The following is a 23,524-nucleotide window of genomic DNA, read 5'->3' as shown; positions in this document are numbered from 1 at the left end:
AAAATTTTAATACCTAGGAGTTATTTTTCAATACAATTTGGGGTGGAAAGCTCAAATTCAACACCTACTTAACAAGGCCAAAACCTTGTCATATGCGCTCCTCCGATTCTTCTTTTCGGACGGAGCTTTGCATGTTCCCTCGGCCCTAAAGGTGTTCAAGGCAAAAGTGGTTGCCGTGCTTGCTTATGCTGCCCCGCTCTGGGCCGTGATGACAGATCTTGCTCCCCTTGGGACTCTGCAAAGCCAATTCCTACGTCGGCTCCTAATGCTCCCCCTGTGCGTAAGCAACGCAGCCATGCGACTAGAATTGAAGGTCGCATCCTTAGAAACTTGCCTGTGGAAGCAAGTCTTCAATTACTGGTTATCATTGTGGCATAGATTACCAAACCATTACCTTGTCCAATGCTTATGGCGAGATGAATTCTCTAGCCTTTGGACTAGTAGAATTCATGCCAAACTCCTGAGTTATGGAATTTCTCCCTCAGATTCCCTAAAACTAGACCAAATCACTGCTCAAAGACTGATCCGCCAAAGACTCGATGACATCGACTTACAGCGAAATTATACGCTGGGGGGAGGTGTTTGTTAGCCCCAGAACATTGGCATCACTTTAACTTACTGCCTCCCATCATACCTCTCCTCCCTTTCGACTGTTGCCCATAGACTGGCCTTCACCAAAGCGAGGTTTAACGTTTTTCCCTCCAATGTCCTGAGACATAGATTCTCAAAGGGCCAAGCCCCCGCCGTGTGCGAATGTGATAAGGTGACGCCGGAGTCGCTCCAGCACATTATGTTCACTTGCCCCTTGTTCAATGTGCCACGGGCAAATTTGTTGGGATCAATCATACAGAAACTAGAGGGTACCCCACCAAAATTCCACCTTGCCCAAATCTTGCAGGACAAGGATACCCACACGACCCTGAAGGTGGCTAGGTTCCTGGTTGCTGTCCTTTCCCAAAAGCGACGCCAAGGAGCACTACAAGCTAATTAAGGTGTAGTGTGCCTTTCCATCTTATAGTATTTTATTGTTATAGTGGTGTTTTAGCGACTGCTTTTTTTTTTCCCTACGGCACAAGCTGTTACTTATGTGTTGTTTTTACCTGTATGGGCCTATGGCCGTAATAAATGAAATGAAAAACTGAAGGGAGTTGGGTGAGTGTTCATTACCTTTGTTGTTTGTCATTAACCAACATATTTATTATTAGATTCTGATGGGTTGTTGAATGTTGCTTTGTTTGATATACAGTAGTGGTAAAATTCTCGAAGACACAAACATGAGTCTGACCAAACTGCGGGAGGCAGTGGAAGACAGGAGTGCCTGGCGTGCTCTGGTCCATGGGGTCACGAAGAGTCGGACACGACTAAACGACTAAACAACAGTGGTCAAATTGTGGAAGCCTTCTGGGGGAAGGTGTATTTCAGAGGTTTGATGGCTCATAACACCGGCTCATAACAGCACTTCTTTTGGAGTAATATCGTGAAATTATTTATCAATGGAAAGATAATTTAATCAAGAATGTAATGCAACAAAGTTTGTTCAATTATGTGAACTCAATCAAAAGTTATAGCAAAATAACCAGAAAAAGGAAGCACAACTTGCTTAGGATGACTTTTGTCAGTGTTACAGGTAGGTAGCCATGTTGATCTGCTTTAGTCGAAACAAAATAAAAAAATTCCTTCCAGTAGCACCTTAGAGAGCAACTAAGTTTGTTATTGGTATGAGCTGGTATCTGAAGAAGTGTGCATGCACACAAAAGCTCATACCAAGAACAAACTTTGGTATGAACAAAATATGTGAGCAAAAGGTGTGGGACGAATTTGTGTCATCAAAGGGAATGTAAGGACTTCCGGGTTAGCGCCATCGGTAATGGTGGAATTCCTCTAAGAGGAATTTGCTCCATGGGAACCGGGTCTGGCCGCCACAGCGAAGGCGGGGACCCTCCCAAAATCACAGGCGGGTGAAGCCTGTGAACGTGGGATTCGGCGGGCACCTTTTGCGCCTACCCTACTCGCAGGGAAACCCGATTTCGGGGCTCCGGAGCGAAGTGGGGTGAGCAGCACGGTGCTGTGAATCGATTGCTTCTTCCACGGAGCGAAGCCGCACAGCCGTTGCCGGAGAAGCGCTGACTTTTTCCTCTAAAAGTAACTACCCGTGAGTAAAGCAATTTGGAAACTTCTAAAGGGAAAAAATAAGACTCAATTCGGTACTCTAGTGGGAAGGCATAAACAGGAAGTCTGCCTTCCGCTTTTTGTAATTAGATCAAAGCAAAGAGGCTGCAAGCTAAAGTCTTGGAAAGCCGATCGGAAAGGTTAAATTCTTCAACATCAAAAAATAGTAAATCCCCCCCTTGGAAGCAGGAGAAGAGGGGGGGAGTTTTGGACTTTATTTACCTGCAAGAGAAAGGGAAGGAAGCTAAAATTCCACCGCTCAGAACCTGGGAACAGGCTGCCAACAGGACAATAAGACTGCTGTACTTTGAAATGCGCACTGACGGCGAATAGATCACTCGTTGACAGCTAGCTCAGTAAGAGAGATACATTGTTTTTAATTGTCTCACTCTGATCTTTAAAAGGAGGAAAAATAACTGAAAATTGAAACTAATTTTCCTGTTTGAGCTGTGTTTTGAAAAACGCTATTTTGGATCAATATAAGTACAGATTGTAACTGTTTCCCCCTAGAGGAAGCTTCTGAAACTGTTACAAGAGCTGGTTCAGGGGAATTTTCCACTTGTAAGATAAAACTCTGTGACTGTGGGACTGACCTTGGACTTTTTAAGTGTTATGGCAGATGGGAAAGAAAAAGTAGATTTGTCATTCCCAGACAAAACATTAAGATCTGGGAAGTCCTTGCGAAGAGCGTCAACATCTGGTCCTTCTGTTCCACCTGCAGCCGTACTGACACAATCTAAACCAAGAGGAATGTCATCAGAAGAAGCTTTAGCGATTGCATTAGGTAAGATAAATGAATCTTTAGAGCAGCTCAATAAGAAGGCAGATGCAACAAATGTGAAAGTGGATGCTACAAATGCGAAGGTGGATGCTGGAAATATTAAAATTGATTTAAATACAGAAAGTATAAATAACTTTTATATGCCTGTTGTCTTTGTCCATGGAGTTTTCTTGGCAGGGATACTGGAGTGGCTTGCCGGTTCCTCCTCCAGGTGGATCACGTTTGGTCAAAACTCTCCACTATGACCTATTCATCTTGGGTGCCCTGCTCGGCATAGTTCATAGCTTCTCTGAGTTCTTCAAGCCCCTTTGCCACAGCAAGGCAGTGATAACTTGGGACAAAAGGTGAATGCTAACATAGAAACTATTCAGAAACTGATACAGGAATCTACTTTGATCCGACAGACTGCAGAGGAAGCCAGGGAAAAAGTTGCTGCCGTGGAAGTTAAGGTAACACAGAGAGTCCCAGATCTGCAGAGGCAACTTGAGGACCACAAGTTGATGCTTTCTATGTTTGAGCTTAAGGAAAAACAGTCAAATTTGAGGATCAGAGCTGTACCTGAATTGGAGAAGGATAGTTTGATAGACTTTCTCACGCAGGAATTTGCAGAGTTTTGGGATTTGGATTTGGAACAAGAAGAATTTAAAATTGTGAGTGCCTTTAGACTTGGAAGAGGAGGGAAGAAGAATAGAGTAAGAGACTGTTTGATTACTCTCCGATCTAAAGAACAGAGAGATAAAATTTTGGGTAGGCACTATCAGAAGACCTTGGTAATACAGCAGTCAAGAGTGGAAATATTCAAAGATATCCCGAAACGTCTTTTGGACCTTAGGTCCAATTATGGAGATCTGGTTGTCCTGCTGAGAAAGAACAGAATCATTTTCAGGCGGGAATTTCCCCAAGGCCTATCCTTTAGTTTTAAAGGAAGGAAAATAAAAATAAGATCAGTTGAGGACAAAGAAAAGTTTCTGAGTAATTACGAAGAAGACCTGCAGAAGGAACTTGGAAAAGAGCCAGGAGTGGACAGAAGACCACCAGACAGAGAATCAGAGAAAGTACTGGACGGAAGTTCACCAACACTGGACATAGCAACACTACCCTTTGGACTGGACAGCCCAGGGAAAGTGATACCAACACCACCGACAGAACAAGAGCAAGAATTGGGTGCAGTAGGAGGAAAATCAAAGTAACTACATCATGGCATTGCAAGCATTAAGTTGGAATGTTAATGGACTGAACTCCCCGGAAAAGAGGCGAAAAGTCTTTCATTTATTGAAAAAAGAACAATTGGACTTGATTTGTCTACAAGAAACACATGTGATAAGGCTACACAGGAAAGTATTGAGTAATAAAAGATTGGGACTTGAATTTATCTCATCAGACAAAGTTAAAAAAAGAGGAGTAGTACTTTATGCAAAGGAGAGCCTATCACCGAAATTTCTATTTAAAGATGACCAAGGAAGATTTGTTGCGATTGAAATTCAATCACAAGGAGAGAAATTGCTGATAGTAGGTATCTATGCACCAAACGAAGGAAAATCGGAATTTTTTAAAAAGTTACATGAGACTTTGATGGACTATATGGATTATAATATGATTCTGATGGGGGACATGAATGCAGTAGTGTCTACAGATATGGACAAGGCACAGAGACAGGTATTTACCAAGGATGGTAGACTACCAAAAACCTTTTTCGATATGACTGACAATATGGATTTGGTTGACATCTGGAGAATGAAGAACCCCTTGGGAAGAGAGGGAACTTTCTTCTCTGAGGCCAAAATGACATGGACAAGAATTGACCAAATTTGGGTAACTAGAGGGCTGGCTCCGAAGACTAGAAAGGTGGAAATTTGCCCTAAAACTTGCTCCGACCATAATGCTGTGAAGATGGAAATGAAACTAACACCAACTGGTTCCTTCAGATGGAGGATGAATGACACTTTGTTCAGGAACGAAGAAGTGACAAAGAAGGCCCAAAAAACTTTGAGATTATTTTGAGATAAATATGAACACCACTGTTAAAAAAAGAGTAATTTGGGACGCAAGCAAAGCGGTTATGAGAGGATTTTTGATACAACAGAATGCGATTAAGAAGAGAGTTCAAAATGAGAAAAAAGACAAGATTTTGGAGAAAATAAAGGAAGGAGAGAAGAAACTGAGAGTGAAACCAAAGTTGCAGGAGATCCTGAAAGAGAGAAAGTTATATCAAGTACAATATATGAAAATGATGAACCAGGAAATAGAATGGAAAATTAAACAGATGAGACAAAAGACATTTGAATCAGCAAATAAATGTGGAAAACTGCTGGCTTGGCAAATGAAAAAAAGACAAAAACTTAATACCATTACGAATCTGGAAGTGGAAGGAAAGAATATACAAAATCCAGCGGAGATCAGAAAGTGTTTCCAGAGGTACTTTAAACAATTATATACACAGGAGACGCAGAAAGAAATAGACATTGACCGATTTCTGAAAACAAATGGACTACAAAAAATCTCTCAAGAAAATAAGCTAATGTTGAATTACAAAATAACGGAGCAGGAGGTAGAAGGGGCCATTCAGAACATGCAATTAGGTAAGTCTCCAGGACCGGATGGTTTGACTTCAAGATATTATAGATCCCTGAAAGAATGGTTAGTACAACCTTTAAAGGAAGTCTGTAATGAAATATTGGAAGGGAAAAGGGCACCAGAGTCGTGGAAGGAAGCTTATAGTACACTTATACCGAAAACAGAGTCTGAGAAGACATAGCTTAAGAACTACTGCCCCATATCTTTGCTTAATGTGGATTATAAAATTTTTGCAGATATTTTGGCTAAAAGACTAAAAAAGGTACTAGTAGAAGAAATTCATAAAGATCAAGCGGGCTTTCTCCCGGGCAGACACTTGTCTGACAATACGAGGAACATAATTAACATTTTAGAAAAATTACAAGTGAATATTAATACCAAAGCAGTTCTGATATTTGTGGACGCGGAGAAAGCCTTTGACAATATCTCTTGGAGTTTTATGAAGAAGAATTTACAGGGGAGGGGGGTTGGTCAAGGTTTTGGAAATGGTATAGGTGCAATTTACTCAGAACAAAAGGCAAAATTAATTGTGAACAATGTAGTGACAGAAGAATTTAAGATAGAGAAAGGAACACGACAAGGTTGCCCAATCTCCCCATTGCTTTTTATATCGGTCCTGGAGGTTCTATTAAACATAATTAGAAGGGACCAATTGGTTAAAGGTATACAAGTCGGAGCTAACCAGTACAAATTGAAAGCATTTGCAGATGATTTAGTATTGACTTTACAGGAGCCAGAATCTAGTACTAAAAGAGTATTGGAACTGATTCAAGAATTTGGTCAGGTAGCGGGTTTTAAGTTGAATAAGATGAAAACTAAGGTTTTAGAGAAAAATCTAACAGTGTCTGAGAGAGAGAGGTTTCAGAAGGAGACAGGATTAATACTGGTTAAGAAAGTGAAATACCTAGGGGTTAATATGACTGCTAAGAATGTGAATTTATTTAAGGATAACTATGAAAAATGTTGGATGGAAGTGAAAAAGGACCTAGAAATATGGTCAAATCTGAAGTTATCGTTGCTAGGCCGAATTGCCGCGATAAAAATGAATGTATTGCCAAGGATGCTGTTTCTGTTTCAAACATTGCAAATCCTGGATAAAATGGACTGTTTCAAGAAGTGGCAGAGAGATATCTCTAGATTTGTCTGGCAGGGCAAGAAGCCTCGAATAAAATGTAAGATATTAACTGATGCTAAAGAAAGAGGTGGATTTGCCCTGCCAGACTTAAAACTTTATTATGAATCAGCCGCCTTTTGTTGGCTGAGAGAATGGCTGCTTCTTGAAAACACTGACGTGCTGGACTTAGAAGGTTTTAACAATGTATTTGGGTGGCATGCATACTTGTGGTATGATAAGGTCAAAGCACATAAAGCGTTTAAAAACCATATTGTCAGAAAAGCACTGTTTAATGTCTGGATAAGATATAAGGACTTGCTTGAAAATAAAACCCCAAGGTGGTTGTCACCAATGGAAGCGAATGCTCAGAAAAAGCTCAATATGGAGGCCAAATGGCCGAAATATTGGGAAATTTTGGAACAAGAGGGAGACAGATTAAAACTGCAGAGTTTGGCTTCATTATTACCAAATAATGGAGGCATATAATTTGGACAAAAAAATTGGCTTCCAGGTGGAAAAATCTAAATTGGAAACAGAACTGTTAGATCCCAAAATTAAGAATTTGTCAAGAATGTATAACTTGCTGTTGAAATGGAACACTCAGGATGAAACAGTGAAATCCGCTATGATTTTATGGGCACAAGATGTTGGTCATAATATTATGATGGCTGACTGGGAACAGTTATGGACCACAGGTATGAAGTTCACGGCATGTAATGCCTTAAGAGAAAATATAATGAAAATGATCTACAGGTGGTACATGACACCAGTCAAGCTTGCAAAAATTTATCATTTGCCTGATAATAAATGTTGGAAATGTAAAGAGGCTGAAGGTACATTCTTTCACCTTTGGTGGACATGCCCAAGGATTAAGGCTTTCTGGGAGATGATATACCTTTCTGAAGAAACCAGAGGCCTTTCTCCTGGGCATGGTCGGCCAATTGGTGCCAAAGAAGGATAGAACTTTCTTTATGTATGCTACAATAGCAGCAAGAATACTAATTGCAAAGTATTGGAAGACACAAGATCTACCCACCCGGGAAGAATGGCAGATGAAAGTGATGGACTACATGGAACTGGCAGAAATGACCGGCAGAATCCGAGACCAGGGAGAAGAGTCGGTGGAGGAAGACTGGAATAAATTTAAAGACTTATCTACAGAAACATTGTAAAATTAATGAATGTTAGAAGGATGTTGGAATGAAGCTATGTGGTTTTAGCAGAAATGTTATAAAGGTTTATGAAAAAACAGACTGTTAATTGGTGAAAGGAGGGAAAGTAAAGTTACATTATATTAAGATAAATTACAGGACAAAAATTGGAAAGGATGGAAAGGATTTGCTGAAATGTTAACTGAACTAGAATACAAAAAAGGGAGGTGTGAGGAGGTCAATGAAACAAGTATATGAAAGATAAGTTATGGGAAGATTTGCTGTGTTTTTTTAATGGATTTTATTTTTCTGTATTTTCTTTTTTCTCTTTTCCCCCCTCTTTTTCTTTCTTTTTTTCTTATTGTGATGTATTGTTTTGTTTTTGCTTACCTTTTCTTTTTGTAACTTTTAAAACTTTAATAAATATTATTAAAAAAAAATCTCAAAGGGAATGTAAATGCCCCAAAATACATAAATGAAACACTTGAGCCCAAACTGAAGCCGTTCCGCACGTGATTTTTTCCCAGATACTGAACCTTTCTACAGTGGTGCCCCGCAAGACGAATGCCTCGTAAGACGAAAAACTCGCTAGACGAAAGAGTTTTTCGTATTTTGAGGTGTTTCGCAAGACGAATTTCCCTATGGGCTTGCTTCACAAGACGAAAACGTCTTGCAAGTTTGTTTCCTTTTTCGTAAAACCGTTAATACCCAGCGTGCATTGCTTGAAGAGGTGCAGTTGCGACTTGACTTCGAGGAGCAACACATAGCACGCGGTGTGGTAGCCTTTTTTGAGGTTTTTGAGGACTTTGCTGATTTTTGAAGCTTTTCCAAAACTTCTTTTGCATCCATTTGGTAAGTTAAACTTTTAAAACTTTTTTGGGGTTTTTTGGATTTTGGGTTGGGGTCTTTGGAATTCAAGGACTTGGTGTTGGGGAGAGGTTTGCAAGAATCGGGGAGCTTGTGTGGGGTTTTTTTTGAATTTTTATGATTTTCTGTGACCATTGGGCCATGTTGTTGTTTTTTTAAAATTTTCTGGGTTTGAATTTCTGTGTGGTGGGTGGCTGGGGGAACAGTTGAGGAGGGGTTTGCAAGAATCTGGGAGCTTGTGTGGTTTTTTTTTTTGAATTTTTATGATTTTCTGTGACCATTGGGCCATGTTGTTGTTTTTTTAAAATTTTCTGGGTTTGAATTTCTGTGCGGTGGGTGGCTGGGGGAACAGTTGGGGAGTGCTTTGCAACAGTTGGAGAGGGGCTGGGGGAACAGTTGGGGAGGGCTTTGCAACAGTTGGAGAGGGGCTGGGGGAACAGTTGGGGAGGGGTTTGCAACAGTTGGGGAGGGGTTTGCAATTTCTGTGTGGTGGGTGGGTTGCTGGGGGAACAGTTGAGGTTTTTGAAGACTTTGGTGATTTTTAAAGCTTTTCCAAAACTTCTTTTGCAGACATTTGAGGATTTTGAAGACTTTGGTGATTTGCAGCCATTTCGTAAGTTAAACTTTTAAAACTTTTTGGGGGGGTTTTGGATTTTGGGTTGGGGTGTTTGGAATTCAAGGACTTGGTTCTGGGTTTGAATTTCTGTGTGGTGGGTGGCTGGGTGCTTTTGAATTTTTTGGAAGTGAAGCACTGATTTTTTTTTTCTTTTCTGAGTTTACGAAGGTAGGAGCTGTGCTGCCATGGGACCCAAGAAGACTGCTGCTGCAGAGGCCGGCGAGAGGAAGAAGGAGAAGGTGACGCTGGAAATGAAGAAGGAGATAATCCGGAAGCACGATGGTGGAATGCGTGTGACAGACCTCGCCAGGGAGTACGGCAGGAATCCATCGACCATCGGGACCATCCTGAAGATGAGGGAGAAGATCCTTGCGACGGATGCAGCCAAGGGAGTCACCAGGATCGTGAAGAACCGCCCAGCTGTTCTGGAGGAGGTCGAGAAGTTGCTGCTCATCTGGTTAGAAGAGAAGCAGCGTGCAGGGGACACAGTGACTGAGGCCGTCATTTGTGAGAAGGCCAAGGCCTTGCACGCAGACCTCGTCCGGGAACAGCCAGGAACCTCAGGCGAGCCAGAAGTCTTCAAGGCAAGCAGAGGTTGGTTTGACCGGTTCAAGGCAAGATCTGGAATCCACAGCGTGGTCAGGCATGGAGAGGCTGCCAGTTCTGATGTTCCTGCGGCTGAAGACTTTGCAGCGGAGTTCCTGGAGGTTGTGAAGACGGAGGGCTACGTTCCACAGCAGGTCTTCAACTGCGACGAAACCGGGCTGTTTTGGAAGAGGATGCCCAAAAGGACTTTCATCACACAGGAGGAGGCCAAGTTGCCTGGCCACAAGCCCATGAAGGACCGTCTGACCCTGCTCTTCTGTGCCAACGCAAGCGGCGACCTGAAGATCAAGCCCCTGCTGTTGTACCACTCGGAGAACCCACGGTCTTCAAGAAACACAAGGTCGACAAGGAGCAGCTGAGTGTCATGTGGCGATCCAACAGTAAGGCATGGGTCACACGTGTGCCGTTTGTGGACTGGGTCAATCTTGCTTTTGGCCCTGCTGTCAAACAGTACCCGCTGGACAATGACCTGCCGCTGAAGGCTTTGCTTCTGATGGACAATGCTCCTGCTCATCCTAAAGGCCTTGAGGAGGACTTGTTGGAGGAGTTCAGCTTCATCAGCATCATGTTCCTGCCGCCTAACACCACGCCACTGCTCCAGCCGATGGATCAGCAGGTCATCGCCAATTTCAAAAAACTCTACACCAAGGAGCTTTTCAGGCGATGCTTCGAGGTGACTGATTGCACCACCATCACCCTGTGGGAATTCTGGAAGGACCACTTCGACATCGTCACCTGCTTGAAGATGATCACCACGGCCTGGAACGGGATCAGCCAGAGAAATTTGAATTGCGCTTGGCGCAGCCTGTGGCCGGACTGTGTGGCACCAAGTGACTCTGATGCACCAGAGTCAACAGTGGTGCAGGACATTGTTTCCTTGGGGAGGACCATGGGCCTGGAGGTCACAGAGAAAGACGTCAGCAAGCTGGTGGAGGAGTGTAATGAGTGTAATAGGAATTGGAAATGTACAAATTGCAATGATATAAATGTTAATTTCGAAATCTGAGGCAGGAGGGAAGGAAGTCGAGGCTCTAAAGAGCCAGGGTGGTATAGCGGATAATGATGATGCGAATGTACAATATTAAATGGAAAATAATTTTAAAAATTATATATGCTGAGATTCCTGCAACGCACGGGGTTGGAATAGAGTGTGGTTAACAGACGTCCCCATTTCCCGGGGACAGTCCCCAGATTCACGCAACTGTCCCCGGACAAAATCTATCCCTGGAATGTCCCGGGATTTCATTTAATGTCCCCGGATTTATATTTTAAGTGTTGTAGATTTATTAGTAGGGAATGAATGTTGCGTGATTGGTTCAACAGCACAAGACACATCATATGGGGACTTCCAGTGAGGCAAAATGGCGGGTGCCACTGCCGAGGGGGAACCGGGGACACCCGGCGGGTCATCTGGGGGAACTGCTGCTCCCCCCATGACCCAAATCAAGCCGGGAGCAAGAGCACCCGGCCACCAGTCCGACTGTCCAGCGGCGCTCCAGGGCCAGGAAAACCCCGGAGCCAAGGCAGGGAGAAGGAGGAGAGGAGAAGGAGAAGAGAGAGAAAGAGGAAGGAGAAAAAAGAGGGGAGCCCCAACCTTGCCATGCCACAGCCGCCACCAAGGACAGGTAGGAGCGCACCAGGAGGGCAAGGACACGTGGCGGAGCCCAGTCCAGACCCGAGCCTACCCCACGGCAGCTAGCGTTACAAGACAGCAGGCCAGGGCCCAGAGAAAGGCCGTGTGACAGAGGAGATCACAGAAGAGAAGACACTACTTCTGGAAAAAAAATTAAAATAACTTTTTAAAAATAACTCCCTCCCCCCTCTTTTCTAAAGAAAAAAGAAAAAAAGAAGTCTCCCCGGATTCTTTGAAAAAAAATCTGGTAACCTTAGACTACAGAACCCTGGGGCTCCCTTTCAACTCTACTATCCCCACCATCCACCCCGGAGCCACAGCTTCTATTGCATTCGCTCAGGGGAGCAGAGGGCCAGAATGGATAGCCCACAACTGTCCTGTTCAAAGTGGGACAGGCTGGATCCCAGCAGCCGATCCCAGCTTCTCTTTGGATCCCAGAATGTCCCGTTGAAGGCGGCCACCTCTGCACGAGTCAGCAGGGTCGTGCCCAAGCCCGCTGGATGAGGGCCAGAGTGGCTCCAGTCTAGGCCTGTGGGACAACCCTCTGATGAGTCTGTGATTCTGGGGAAATTCTATGCCCCCCCAAGGAGCTCAGTGGAGCAGAAGGCCAGAATGAGGCCTCATCCATGCCAGGCACTTGGCTCAGTGGCCCCCCTCAGTGGCCCCCCAGAGGGAGGAGATGGATGTACACAAGCCCTATCAAAGAAGGGCAGAAGGAGATCCCAGTGTATTCCATAGACTGATTTTCATTTTGCATTTCTAAAAAAACAGGGTTATGCTCTGATATTGTTCTTGGCAATACAGTGGTACCTCGGGTTACATACGCTTCAGGTTACATACGCTTCAGGTTACAGACTCCGCTAACCCAGAAATAGTGCTTCAGGTTAAGAACTTTGCTTCAGGATGAGAACAGAAATCGTGCTCCGGTGGCGCGGCAGCAGCAGGAGGCCCCATTAGCTAAAGCGGTGCTTCAGGTTAAGAACAGTTTCGGGTTAAGAACGGACCTCAGGAATGAATCAAGTACTTAACCTGAGTTACCACTGTATCTGTATTTTTCTTACCTTCAATTCTAATTCTTTAGACACCCATATCGTATGGTTTCTTGAACTGCTTTCGTATACATCAGAATGAAATGTGAATTCTCTATCTAACCAATGTTTGGTTCTCCAAATATCTTCAAATTGAAATTCTCAACCAATTCAAAGAAAGTTTTTGGAAGTCTGCCCTCCTTAGTATCCTTTTTCCGAATTGTTCTGTCCATTTCCAATGACATCACTCTGTTCAGATCACCCATCAAAATCATTTCTAGATCTGCAAATTCCATTAAATCATTCTCCAACTTTTCATAAAATTCTGATTTATTTTTCATTTGGAGCATAAATTCCTATCAATAAATTTGTTTAGCCTTGCACCGCAACCTGTACCAGCATGACTCTCCCTTGGTCGTTTTTTAATATTTGTATATTATAAATTTTCACCGCATGGGCTTCAGGCAGGGACAGCTGCCAGGGTGTCAATGGTTCCAAGAGCGGCTGGCGTTTTATCCAAACTTTATACAAGGCATTTCTTATAATATGGTTGTTGAAATCTGTATGGGCTTTGCTCTTATTGTAACCTAAATAGGTGTGTCATCCAAACCTATTATTGTAGCTTTCCAAATCTAAGATCTCTGTTCTTTCCAGGACTATCCGGTTATCTCTAATATTTTCTCATCATTTAAAAATCTTCCATTCAACCTCCAACTTCTCTTTTTAATTTTATTATATTTTAGTTCCATCATTACCAGATTATGGTCTGATATCATTTTCGGGAGGATCTCAACTTTTCTTCGAAAAGGTATTAGATTATTTGAAGTCTGGATTGCATCTGATTTTTTAGCATATGCATAGAAGGTATATTGTCTGTCCCTTCTCTGTTTCTCTCTCCAAGCATCTTTTAAGTTCAGATCTTCTACCAATTGATTAAATGTAATTGGGAACTTCCCTTTTCTTGATGTTACGTCTCTCTCCGTTCTATCTAGAAGTCTCCCATGATGATCATTACTGTCATTACTGTATTCTAATAGCTTATCATCAAGGTTGTTTTTGAAGTTTGTTTTATTTCCACTTGGTGCGTATACCCCCACTAAAATTATTTCTTCTCTGCCTTTTGTCAATTGTATTCCTAATATTCTTCCTTCGTCATCTTTAAGTGGTATTTTTGCATCTCTTTTGGTTTATATATATATATATATATATATATATATAACTATTCCTCTCTTTTTAGAAACATCTGAAGCTTAGTATTCTGTTCCTAATTTCTTATCTATCAAAACTCTGTCATGTTTCTTAGCTATATGTGTTTCATGGAGACCAATGATGTCCCAATTTTTCTTTTTTAAGATTCGCTCACTTTTGTTCCTTTTACCTTATTGTTCAAACCATTGATGTTCCACGATATAATGTTCAAATACATTAATCTTTATTAGACACAAAGTCAAATATCAACATCAAATATCAACATCAAATACGGAACTGCAATTAAGTACAATAATATAGTTGTGGGAAACTCTGCTTCTTTTCTTATCCTACTGGACTTTCCTGTCCTTGTTCACTTTCTTCTCTTTCTTGCGCTGTACCCCCTCCCAAGCCTATTTTGTATATTTTGTATTTCCGCCAAAATTTTCCGAATTCTGGGGATCGAAAAGTCTTTCTTCTATCTTTCTTCTATCTTTGTAGGTGAAGGAAATACCTTCAGGAAATTCCCACTTGTGTCTAATTTCATTTGTTTTCAACACCTCTGTCAGAGTCCAAGCAGCTGCCAGGGTTGGAAGATGGCCCAGAGCAGGAGGAGGGGGGTTATCATGGAAACACTCTCCCAGAATGTAGGTGAAAGGCCGAACTCCACAGATAGCCTCTCAGACATGGCTGGCCAGCCTTCGAGTATTCAAGAGCGTAGGGGGGTTACAGGAAAAAGGACACAATTTGTCAGAGAGTACGAAGAGAAGTTTCCTCCCACGTTGCATTTGTAGGAAGAAACGTGACACTGAGAACTTAGTTGAGTCATCATCGTAATGGCGACCAGCTCGCGGGAGAAGAGCTCCTGGTAATCTGTTCTTTTCTTGGAATAAAACCAACTTTATAAATGAACTGCACTCTTGCGTGTCTCACTGCCGTCACAACTGATTATCCATATATATACACAATGGTTCTCTCTCTATATATACAGGGCTAGTGATTGACCCAGTTCTTCAAGCTATCCTATTAGCCGATCCTGCCCACTGAGGTATTTTCACTCTGAGAGATTGGGAGGGGGGGTTAGTGCTTACACGTCCCACATTTAATGTTTAATAACAATTACTGAGTGCTGGGTGGATTCCTACAACAGTCTTAACAATACATGTATTCAATAAACATTGGCCACATGTTATAAAAGGAATACGGATTGTGTCCCCCCACCTTCTTGATTTCTCCAGGCAACCAATATTTAAGATACTTAACTTGTGGTGCCCAGAATTGAACACAGAATTCAAGGTGCGGTCTGACCAAGGCAGAATAAAGTGGTACTATTCCTGCCCTTGATCTGATTCGGCCTTCTGCAACATTGGCCTCCCCATTTGGTGTCATCTGCAAATGTGATGGGCACCCCCTCAGTTTCTTCATCCAAGTCATTTATAAAGACGTTGAACAACAACGGGCCCAGGACAGAACCCTGCAGCACCCCAGGATGATGAGGAACCATGAAGGAGGACTGTTTGGGTTCGGTCAGTCAAATCCACCTAACAGTTTCCTCATTCAGCCCACATTTTACCGGCTTTCTCACAGAAAGATCATGGGGGACTTTGTCAAAAGCCTTACTGAAATCAAGATGCACTATTTCCACAGCTGTTCCCTGATCAACAAAGTTTGTAACTCCATCCAAAAAAGGGGAGGAGAGATTTCTCTGGCTGGACTTGTTTTTGAGAAATCCATGCTTTCATCCTGTATGTTTATATTGTGAAATCTTCAGACGAAGGGCACATAAATTTTAAAAATGATTATAAATAAGGATATTGACAAGCTGGAACATGTGCAAAGGAGCGAGATTTATGTCTTTATTTAATTTGTATAATACTCGACCCAGTGGTGCTGAATTGAATAAAATATTGGTGGTGGGATCAGGTAAGGCCCGCCTAGCACAATAAATCACATGATGCATGCAGGCCATTAGAATGGCAATGCCTACTAACTTGGGTGGTGGCCCCCTCAAATGTCTTATTGGGGGGGGGGAACCCTCAGCCTCTAAAGATTGACTTCTGTTGCCACGTCAGGACGGTTACAACATAAAACAAAAACACAATATAAAAACACAAAATACACACATGTAACCCTCTTCTCACCACATTTTCAAAAAGTGCAGATTTCCTTGTCTCCTAAAGCTAATGTCTCCCCAATATGAACTCTTTGATGGCAAGTGAGAGAGTAGCTCCGACTAAAGCTCTTTCTACATTCCACACACTGATAGGGTTTCTCCCCTGTATGGGTTCTTTGATGGGAAGTGAGATAGTGGCTGTGACTGAAGCTCTTTCCACATTCTGCACACTGATAGGGTTTCTCCCCTGTATGAATTCTTTGATGGGAAGTAAGATCATTACTCTGACTGAAGCTCTTTCCACATTCCATGCACTGATAGGGTTTTTCCCCTGTATGAATTCTTTGATGGGAAGTGAGATGGGCTCTCTGACTGAAGCTCTTTCCACATTCAAAGCACTGATATGGTTTCTCCCCTGTATGAATTCTCTGATGGGAAGTGAGAGAGGCCTTCATACTGAAGCTCTTTCCGCATTCCATGCACTGATATGGTTTCTCCCCAGTATGAATTTTTTTATGGGAATTGAGATCGGAGCTCTGACTGAAGCTCTTTCCACATTCCATGCACTGATACGGTTTCTCGCCTGTATGAATTCTTTGATGGGAAGTGAGATAGGAGCTCCTACTGAAGCTCTTTCCACATTCCATGCACTCATAAGGTTTCTCCCCTGTATGAATTCTTTGATGGGAAGTGAGATAGTGGCTGTGACTGAAGCTCTTTCCACATTCCACACACTGATAGGGTTTCTCCCCTGTATGAATTCTTTGATGGGAAGTCAGACTTTGGCTGTGACTGAAGCTCTTTCCACATTTCACGCACTGATAGGGTTTCTCCCCTGTATGAAGTCTTTGATGAGAAGTGAGATGGGAGCTCTTCCTGAAGCTCTTTCCACATTCCATGCACTGAAAGGGTTTCTCCCCAGTATGAGTTTTTTGATGGGAATTGAGATCAGAGCTCTGACTGAAACTCTTTCCACATTCCATGCACTGATAGGGTTTCTCCCCTGTATGAATTCTTTGATGGGAAGTGAGAGAGGCCTTCATACTGAAGCTCTTTCCACATTCAATGCACTGATAGGGTTTCTCCCCTGTATGGGTTCTTTGATGGGAAGTGAGATTAGAGCTCTGACTGAAGCTCTTTCCGCATTCCACACACTGATAGGGTTTCTCCCCTGTATGAATTCTTTGATGGGAAGTGAGAGAGGAGTTCTGACTGAAGCTCTTTCCACATTCCATGCACTGATAGTGTCTCTTTCCATTGAGATTTCTTTGTTGCGAACTGGAATGGGAGCTCTCTCCACACTCCAAATTCTTACTTGGGTTCTCCTCTCTGGGGATTTTGTCGTGTTCATGCTTGTTCTCGATCTGCAATTCATCACAATCTGCAATGGAGGCAAAAAGAGATTTGAGCCTCAAGAACAAATGAAGAACTGAAGGAAGTTGGGTGTTTGTTCGTTACCTTTGTGGTTTGTCATTAACCAACGTATTTATTATTAGATTCTGATGGTTGTTGAATGTTGTTTTGTTTGATATACTGTAGTGGCCAAAATTGTGGAAGCCTTTTGAGGGAAGGTGTATTTCAGAGGTTTGGTGGCTCATAACACCACTTCTTTGGGAGGGAGGCTCGTTTAATTTCATTGCACACAGGTTGTACAATGACAATAAAAGTATTATTAATAATATTGTGAAATTATTTATCAATGGAAAGATAATTTAATCAAGAATGTAATGCAACAAAGTTTGTTCCGTTATCTGTATTTGTCAGGCTGGAGCCAACAAGCGAGCAACAGCAGCTGCCAGACTTGAATGGCTGCCCAGGGGACGAAGGGAGGATTGTTATGGGAAACACAGAGGAAAGTACAGGGGGGAGGTCACAGCCCAGAGAAATACAGGAGTTATCAGACAATAGCTTGTCTGGGCCAGTTTCCAAGCCTCTCAGCCTGCAGGAATGCAGGAGAGGAGCGGTATAAGAAAAGGGAAAATTGACATCATAGAAGTGACAGAAGAGATCATAGAGTTGGAAGGGACCACAAGGGCCATCAAGTCCAACCCCCTGCCAAGCAGGAAACACCATCAGAGCACTTAACACCATCAGAGCAACAAAAGCCCTGCTAGTGCATAGAATGAAAAAGTCACACTGATCTGTCCTCTTTGTGCCAAAAAATGGCCTGAAGTGTTGCACTGCTATACCAGCTGACAATTCCTTCTGGATATTTTGCTTTTGTTTAAAACAATGATGCTTCCTAATTCTGTTGTTTTCTGTGCTGATCACATTAGCTAGTTCTTGCTGCATAGCATCACTTGCTTATAGATTTCTTTCTCTTTTACACATGCATACATGAACACACACACCAGGTTACGGGGGGGGGGGAACCCCTTCCTGTCTGTTGCCAGATTTAGGCTTTATCTATAATTTCTGGCTCTGCTGTGAGCCTCTTGGATGGTTTTTAATTTTTGCAGTCATTTAGGGTTTGGTTTTTTTTAAAAAAGATCTGAATTTAAAAAGAAATCAACATTGCTAAAAACAAGGTGTTATACAATAAGATAATTTGTCTTAAGAAAACTAGGGGGGGACGTGGAGGTGTTGTATATATGTGCATTGTTAATGAGCAACTAAAAAAGTTTGTTTGTTTCCTGTTTTCCTTTGCCAGAGATAATGTGTAAGTGTGGTGTCAGCTCCCTAAAAGAAGGGAGAACCTTTCCTTAAAAAGTCAACAACTTTGAGGTTGCCTCCCCCTTAAAAAAGGTCATGAACTCTGGGGAACGGGGGGAGGGGCGCCGGAGGGATCTTTGCACCATGGCACCAGATATGCTTAAGACGGCCCTGCGTATACCCCCACCAAAATCATTTCTTCTTTGCCTTTTGTCAATTGTATTCCTAATATTCTTCCCTTGTCATCTTTAGGTAGGATTTTTGCATCTATCTTTTGGTGTGTGTATATATATATATATATATATATATATATATATATATATAAAATAATATAGTTGTGGGAAACTCTGCTTCTTTTATTATCCTCCTGGACTTTCCTGTCCTTGTTCTCTTTTTTCTCTTTCTTCCCCCCCCCCCAAAAAAAATTGTATTGGTTTTCACATTTATCACATAAACAAGAAACAAGAAAAAAGAAAAACATTACAATATACAAAAACAAAGAAAAACTCATAAAGAAATATTTCTGCTTCCAAATCCTAATTTCATTTCATTGATAACTGACTTCCTTGAATCCCCTCTACCTGAATTTCATTATATCACCAGTTTAGCATTTTCCAAATTCAGATTTCTTTTTTTTTTTTTTTTTTTAAATAATATTTATTAAAATTTTTCAAAAATACAAAAAATATCACTTTACGGGACTCCCCCCTTCCCCAACCCCTACCATATTCCCCTTTCATATTGTTGGCCAAACAAGTTCCCCATTCAAATTGAAACTTAATTTGTTTTACCCTTAATAATAATAAAAAAAAAAGAAAAAAAACCCAGTGTTCTTTCCCCAAGACCCACCCCATGTCATTCCACAATTTCCATTTTTTAATAAAAGAAGCACCCCAGATAATAGAAACAGAAAAGGTAGAAAATAAAAAAAAATATAATGAATAATAGACCAATTCAGCAAAAAATAACAAAGTTGGCAAGCCTTTGGAGTTTTAGTTCTCCCCCCCCTGTCTCCGGTTTAATTTCCCCCTGACCATCAACCCCTAGTGTCTGCCTGGAATTCTTAAGGCCATAAATCACAACTTTTCCCCAACTCCTTGCTGGCTATTTCTTTTTAAAATTAAAAATAAATTTTTTTGAAAATCAAAATTATTATTATTATCATTATTTTTCAAAACTTTAACTTCAGTCTTTAATAAAACTGTAATAGAACTCCCTCCATTGTTCTTTCCAGGTTGTAGTCTAATTTCCCTTTGTTCCGCTGCTAAAACGTTGTAATTCGAAAGTTTGGTAAGTCTGCAGGGATGGTTGTTATTCAGGGGCAAAACCTTACGTTCAGTCCCTTCCTTTCTTCAATAGAAAAATCTATTGTCTCCTTTAAAAAAACAAAAAAGAAAACACCCTGAAGACGAGATGTTATTTCCGTTTTGCAGCTTTCCCAGAAGATAACCAGTCCTGTAAAGTTCCATTGGTGTTTTTCCACTTTCCCAATCCTTGTAATGTCCCGAAGCTCCTCAAGGGGGATTGTTGTGACTTTGTTTCCTCTAATCCAAAAGTCAATTTGTTATCCATATTCGCCATTTTGTATCCAAATTTTAACAAGTTGTAGCAAATTGTATCAAATTTAACCAGCCAAGTTCTCATAATAAAATCCACTCCGCTTTTCGACTTTGACAGCTATTTTGACAGCTGTCAAAATCTCCGACTCCTTTCACCAGGCTCTCTCTTCAGTCGCCCCGGTTCCCAGGGGGGGGGGTTGCGTTTCCCTTCTCCAGTTCCTCCTCCAGCACAGTTCTTGTAGTTCCCCATCGTGAAATTTTGGATTTTTATCAGCAATGCAAGCCTTTTTGGGTCTTGGTTTCCCCGTCCTTGTTTTGGAAAGTTTACAATAGGGAGGGGACTGACTTCCTTTTTGGATCCCCCCCGCTCGTATCCAATTCGAAAAAAAAAAAATTTTTTTTCCTCCTTTTGAGCCCGGTTTCCAAATTTACTCACGGGTTGTTGTTGAAAAGTCCGAATTTTCAATGGAAGAAGTCAGCGCTCTCCGCCGGATGGCATGCGGCTTCGCTCAGCAGGGGAAGCAGAAAACTCAAGGCACCACGCTTCTCCCCGGCACCCGATCCGTAGCCTTTAAAAAGGCTCCTTCACGAGTCGGGAGGGCGCTAACGGTGCAAGCCGAGTCTCCATGTCCACGGCCTCCGTGGCCGTGGTTTCTAAGGGTCCCCGCATCGCCGGTGCGGTAGAACCCAGCCCCTGCCGAGCAGACTCCCTCCGGAGCTCGGAGGGAGTCCGCCATTCGGCGATGGCGCCAACCCGGAAGTCCCAAATTCAGATTTCTAATAATATTAACTTCTTTCATTTACTAATTCTCCTTTATTACTATTCTAATCCTTAATGTTTATTAACAACATATTCTTATTCTACCCCTAAGCCTAATTATTACTTCCAAGAAATTTCTCTTTATCTTATATTACAATATTTAGCTAAATAGTCTTTAAATTTCTTCCAGTCTCTTGTGTCTCCTTTCTGGTCATGGATTCTTCCAGTCAGGTTGGCCAGCTCCAAAAAGTCCAACATCTTCATCTGCCATTCTTCTATTGTTGGTATCTCTTGCGATTTCCAATTTTTGGCATACAAAAACAGTCTAACATCTTTTTCTGGCAATTCCAGTCATATTATTCCAAGTAGAAAGGCTTCTGGTTTTTTAATATTTTTTTCCTCTTGTTTTTTTCAATTCATTATATATCTTTTCCCAGATGTCGTTCACCTTAGGACACGTCCACCACATATGATAGAAAGTACCTTCTTTTTCTTTGCATTGCCAAGACAAGTTATCATTTGTATGATACACCTTTGCTAATTTCACCAGGGTTAAGTACCATCTATACAGCATTTTCATAATATTTTCTCTTAACCCCCCCTTTTCTTCCACAGTCTTTCCCAATCTGGCAACATTATATTGTGTCCAACATCTCTTGCCCAATCTATCATCGCAGATTTAACTTTTTCGTCCTTTGTACGCCATTCTAACAACAAATTATACATTTTAGAGAGATTTTTAACATTGGTATCTAACAATTCCGTTTCCAATTTGGATTTTTCTGTTGCAAAACCATTTTTCTTATCACGTTTATATAATTCATTAATCTGATAATATTGTAACCATCCATCCAATTTATCTTTAATTTGATCAAAAGGTCTTAATTTAAATTCTTCATTATCTTCCACTAGTAAATCAGCATATTTCAACCATTTACTCTCCATATTCTACTTTTTCTGTGTGTTTGCTTCCGTTGGTGAAAACCATAGAATCATAGAGTTGGTGCAACTAGGCAAGTCTCCAGGACCGGATGGGCTGACTTCCAGATATTATAGATCCTTGAAAGAGTGGCTTCTACAACCTTTGAAGGAAGTCTGCAATGAGATTTTGGAAGGAAAAAGGGCACCAGAATCGTGGAAAGAGGCTTATATTACACTAATACCGAAAACGGAAACTGAAAAGACTCAACTTAAGAACTACCGTCCGATATCCTTATTAAATGTGGATTATAAAATTTTTGCTGACGTTTTGGCCAAGAGATTGAAAAAAGTATTGATGGAAGAGATTCATAAGGACCAAGCGGGCTTTCTCCTGGGAAGACATTTGTCTGATAATTTGAGGAACGTAATTGATATTTTGGAAAAACTAGAAGTGAATATAAACACTAAAGCAGTTCTGATATTTGTGGACGCGGAGAAAGCTTTTGACAATATTTCTTGGAGTTTTATGAAAAAGAACTTACAGGGTATGGGGGTAGGCCAAGGTTTTGAGAATGGTATAGGTGCAATATATTCTGAACAAAAGGCTAAATTAATTGTAAATAATGTGGTTACGGAACAATTTAAGATAGAGAAAGGGACACGACAGGGATGCCCAATTTCCCCATTGCTCTTTATTTCGGCCCTGGAGGTCCTGCCGAACATGATTAGAAGGGACCGGTTGGTTAAAGGTATACAGGTTGGAGCTAAACAGTATAAACTGAGAGCATTTGCAGATGATCTAGTTTTGACGTTACAGGAGCCAGAATCTAGTACCAAAAGAGTTTTAGAACTAATTCAAGAATTTGGCCAAGTGGCAGGATTTAAATTGAATAAGTCAAAAACTAAGGTTTTAGAGAAAAACTTAACACCGATTGAAAGAGGGAAGTTTCAGAATGAAACAGGTCTAACTGTTGTGAAGAAAGTGAAATACCTGGGGATTAATATGAGAGCAAAAAACGGGAATTTGTTTAAAGATAATTATGAAAAATGTTGGGCGGAAGTGAAAAAAGATTTAGAAATTTGGACAAATTTGAAGCTTTCCTTGTTGGGTCGAATTGCAGTTATAAAGATGAATGTATTGCCTAGAATGTTGTTTTTGTTTCAAACATTGCAAATTGTGGACAAGATGGACTGTTTCAAGAAGTGGCAGAAAGACATTTCTAAATTTGTCTGGCAGGGCAAGAAGCCAAGAATAAAATTTAAGATATTAACTGATGCAAAAGAAAGGGGTGGATTTGCCCTGCCAGACTTTAAACTTTATTATGAATCAGCAGCGTTCTGCTGGTTGAAAGATTGGCTACTTCTTGAGAACACAGACATTTTGGATCTAGAAGGTTTTAACAATGTTTTTGGGTGGCATGCATATTTGTGGTATGACAAGGTTAAAGCTCATAAAGCATTTAAAAACCATATTGTCAGAAGAGCATTGTTTAATGTCTGGACAAGATATAAAGATTTACTTGAAAATAAAACCCCAAGGTGGTTATCACCGATGGAAGCGAAGGCTCAGAAAAAGCTCAATATGGAGGCCAAATGGCCAAAATATTGGGAAATTTTGGAACAAGAAGGTGACAAATTGAAATTGCAGAGTTTTGAGAAACTAAAAGATAAAGTGCGAGACTGGCTTCATTATTTTCAGATAATGGAGGCTTATAATTTGGACAAGTAAATTGGCTTCCAGGTGGAAAAAATCCAAACTAGAAACAGAACTCTTAGAACCCAAAACTAAGAT

The 23,524-nt window shown here is 41.4% G+C and overlaps 4 protein-coding genes across 9 annotated transcripts in view; 2 read left to right on the top strand and 2 right to left on the bottom strand.

Annotated features, from left to right (window-relative positions):
* Positions 1-23,524, top strand: part of LOC310760704 (uncharacterized protein) — a 395,412-nt gene that overhangs the window by 185,439 nt on the left and 186,449 nt on the right. The window lies entirely within an intron of this gene.
* The window catches only part of LOC310760669 (uncharacterized protein), a 93,823-nt gene that overhangs the window by 2,871 nt on the left and 67,428 nt on the right, over positions 1-23,524 (bottom strand). The window lies entirely within an intron of this gene.
* The window catches only part of LOC310760681 (uncharacterized protein), a 160,389-nt gene that overhangs the window by 101,533 nt on the left and 35,332 nt on the right, over positions 1-23,524 (bottom strand). The window lies entirely within an intron of this gene.
* LOC310760918 (tigger transposable element-derived protein 1-like) lies at positions 8,322-10,252 on the top strand. Its single transcript, XM_083610161.1, has 2 exons — positions 8,322-8,641; positions 9,227-10,252. Exon 2 carries the CDS (start codon positions 9,458-9,460, stop codon positions 10,235-10,237), a length of 780 nt encoding a protein of 259 aa, XP_083466287.1. The 5' UTR covers positions 8,322-8,641; positions 9,227-9,457; the 3' UTR covers positions 10,238-10,252.

This window comes from Podarcis filfolensis (assembly GCF_964270895.1).
Source record: "Podarcis filfolensis genome assembly, chromosome: 4".
NCBI classification, from domain to species: Eukaryota; Metazoa; Chordata; class Lepidosauria; order Squamata; family Lacertidae; genus Podarcis; species Podarcis filfolensis.
This window is presented reverse-complemented; position numbering and strand designations above follow the sequence as displayed.

Bases quoted from the DNA above. Each gene is read 5' to 3' on its own strand.
- LOC310760918 (XM_083610161.1), top strand. From the start codon at position 9,458: ATGGGACCCAAGAAGACTGCTGCTGCAGAGGCCGGCGAGAGGAAGAAG.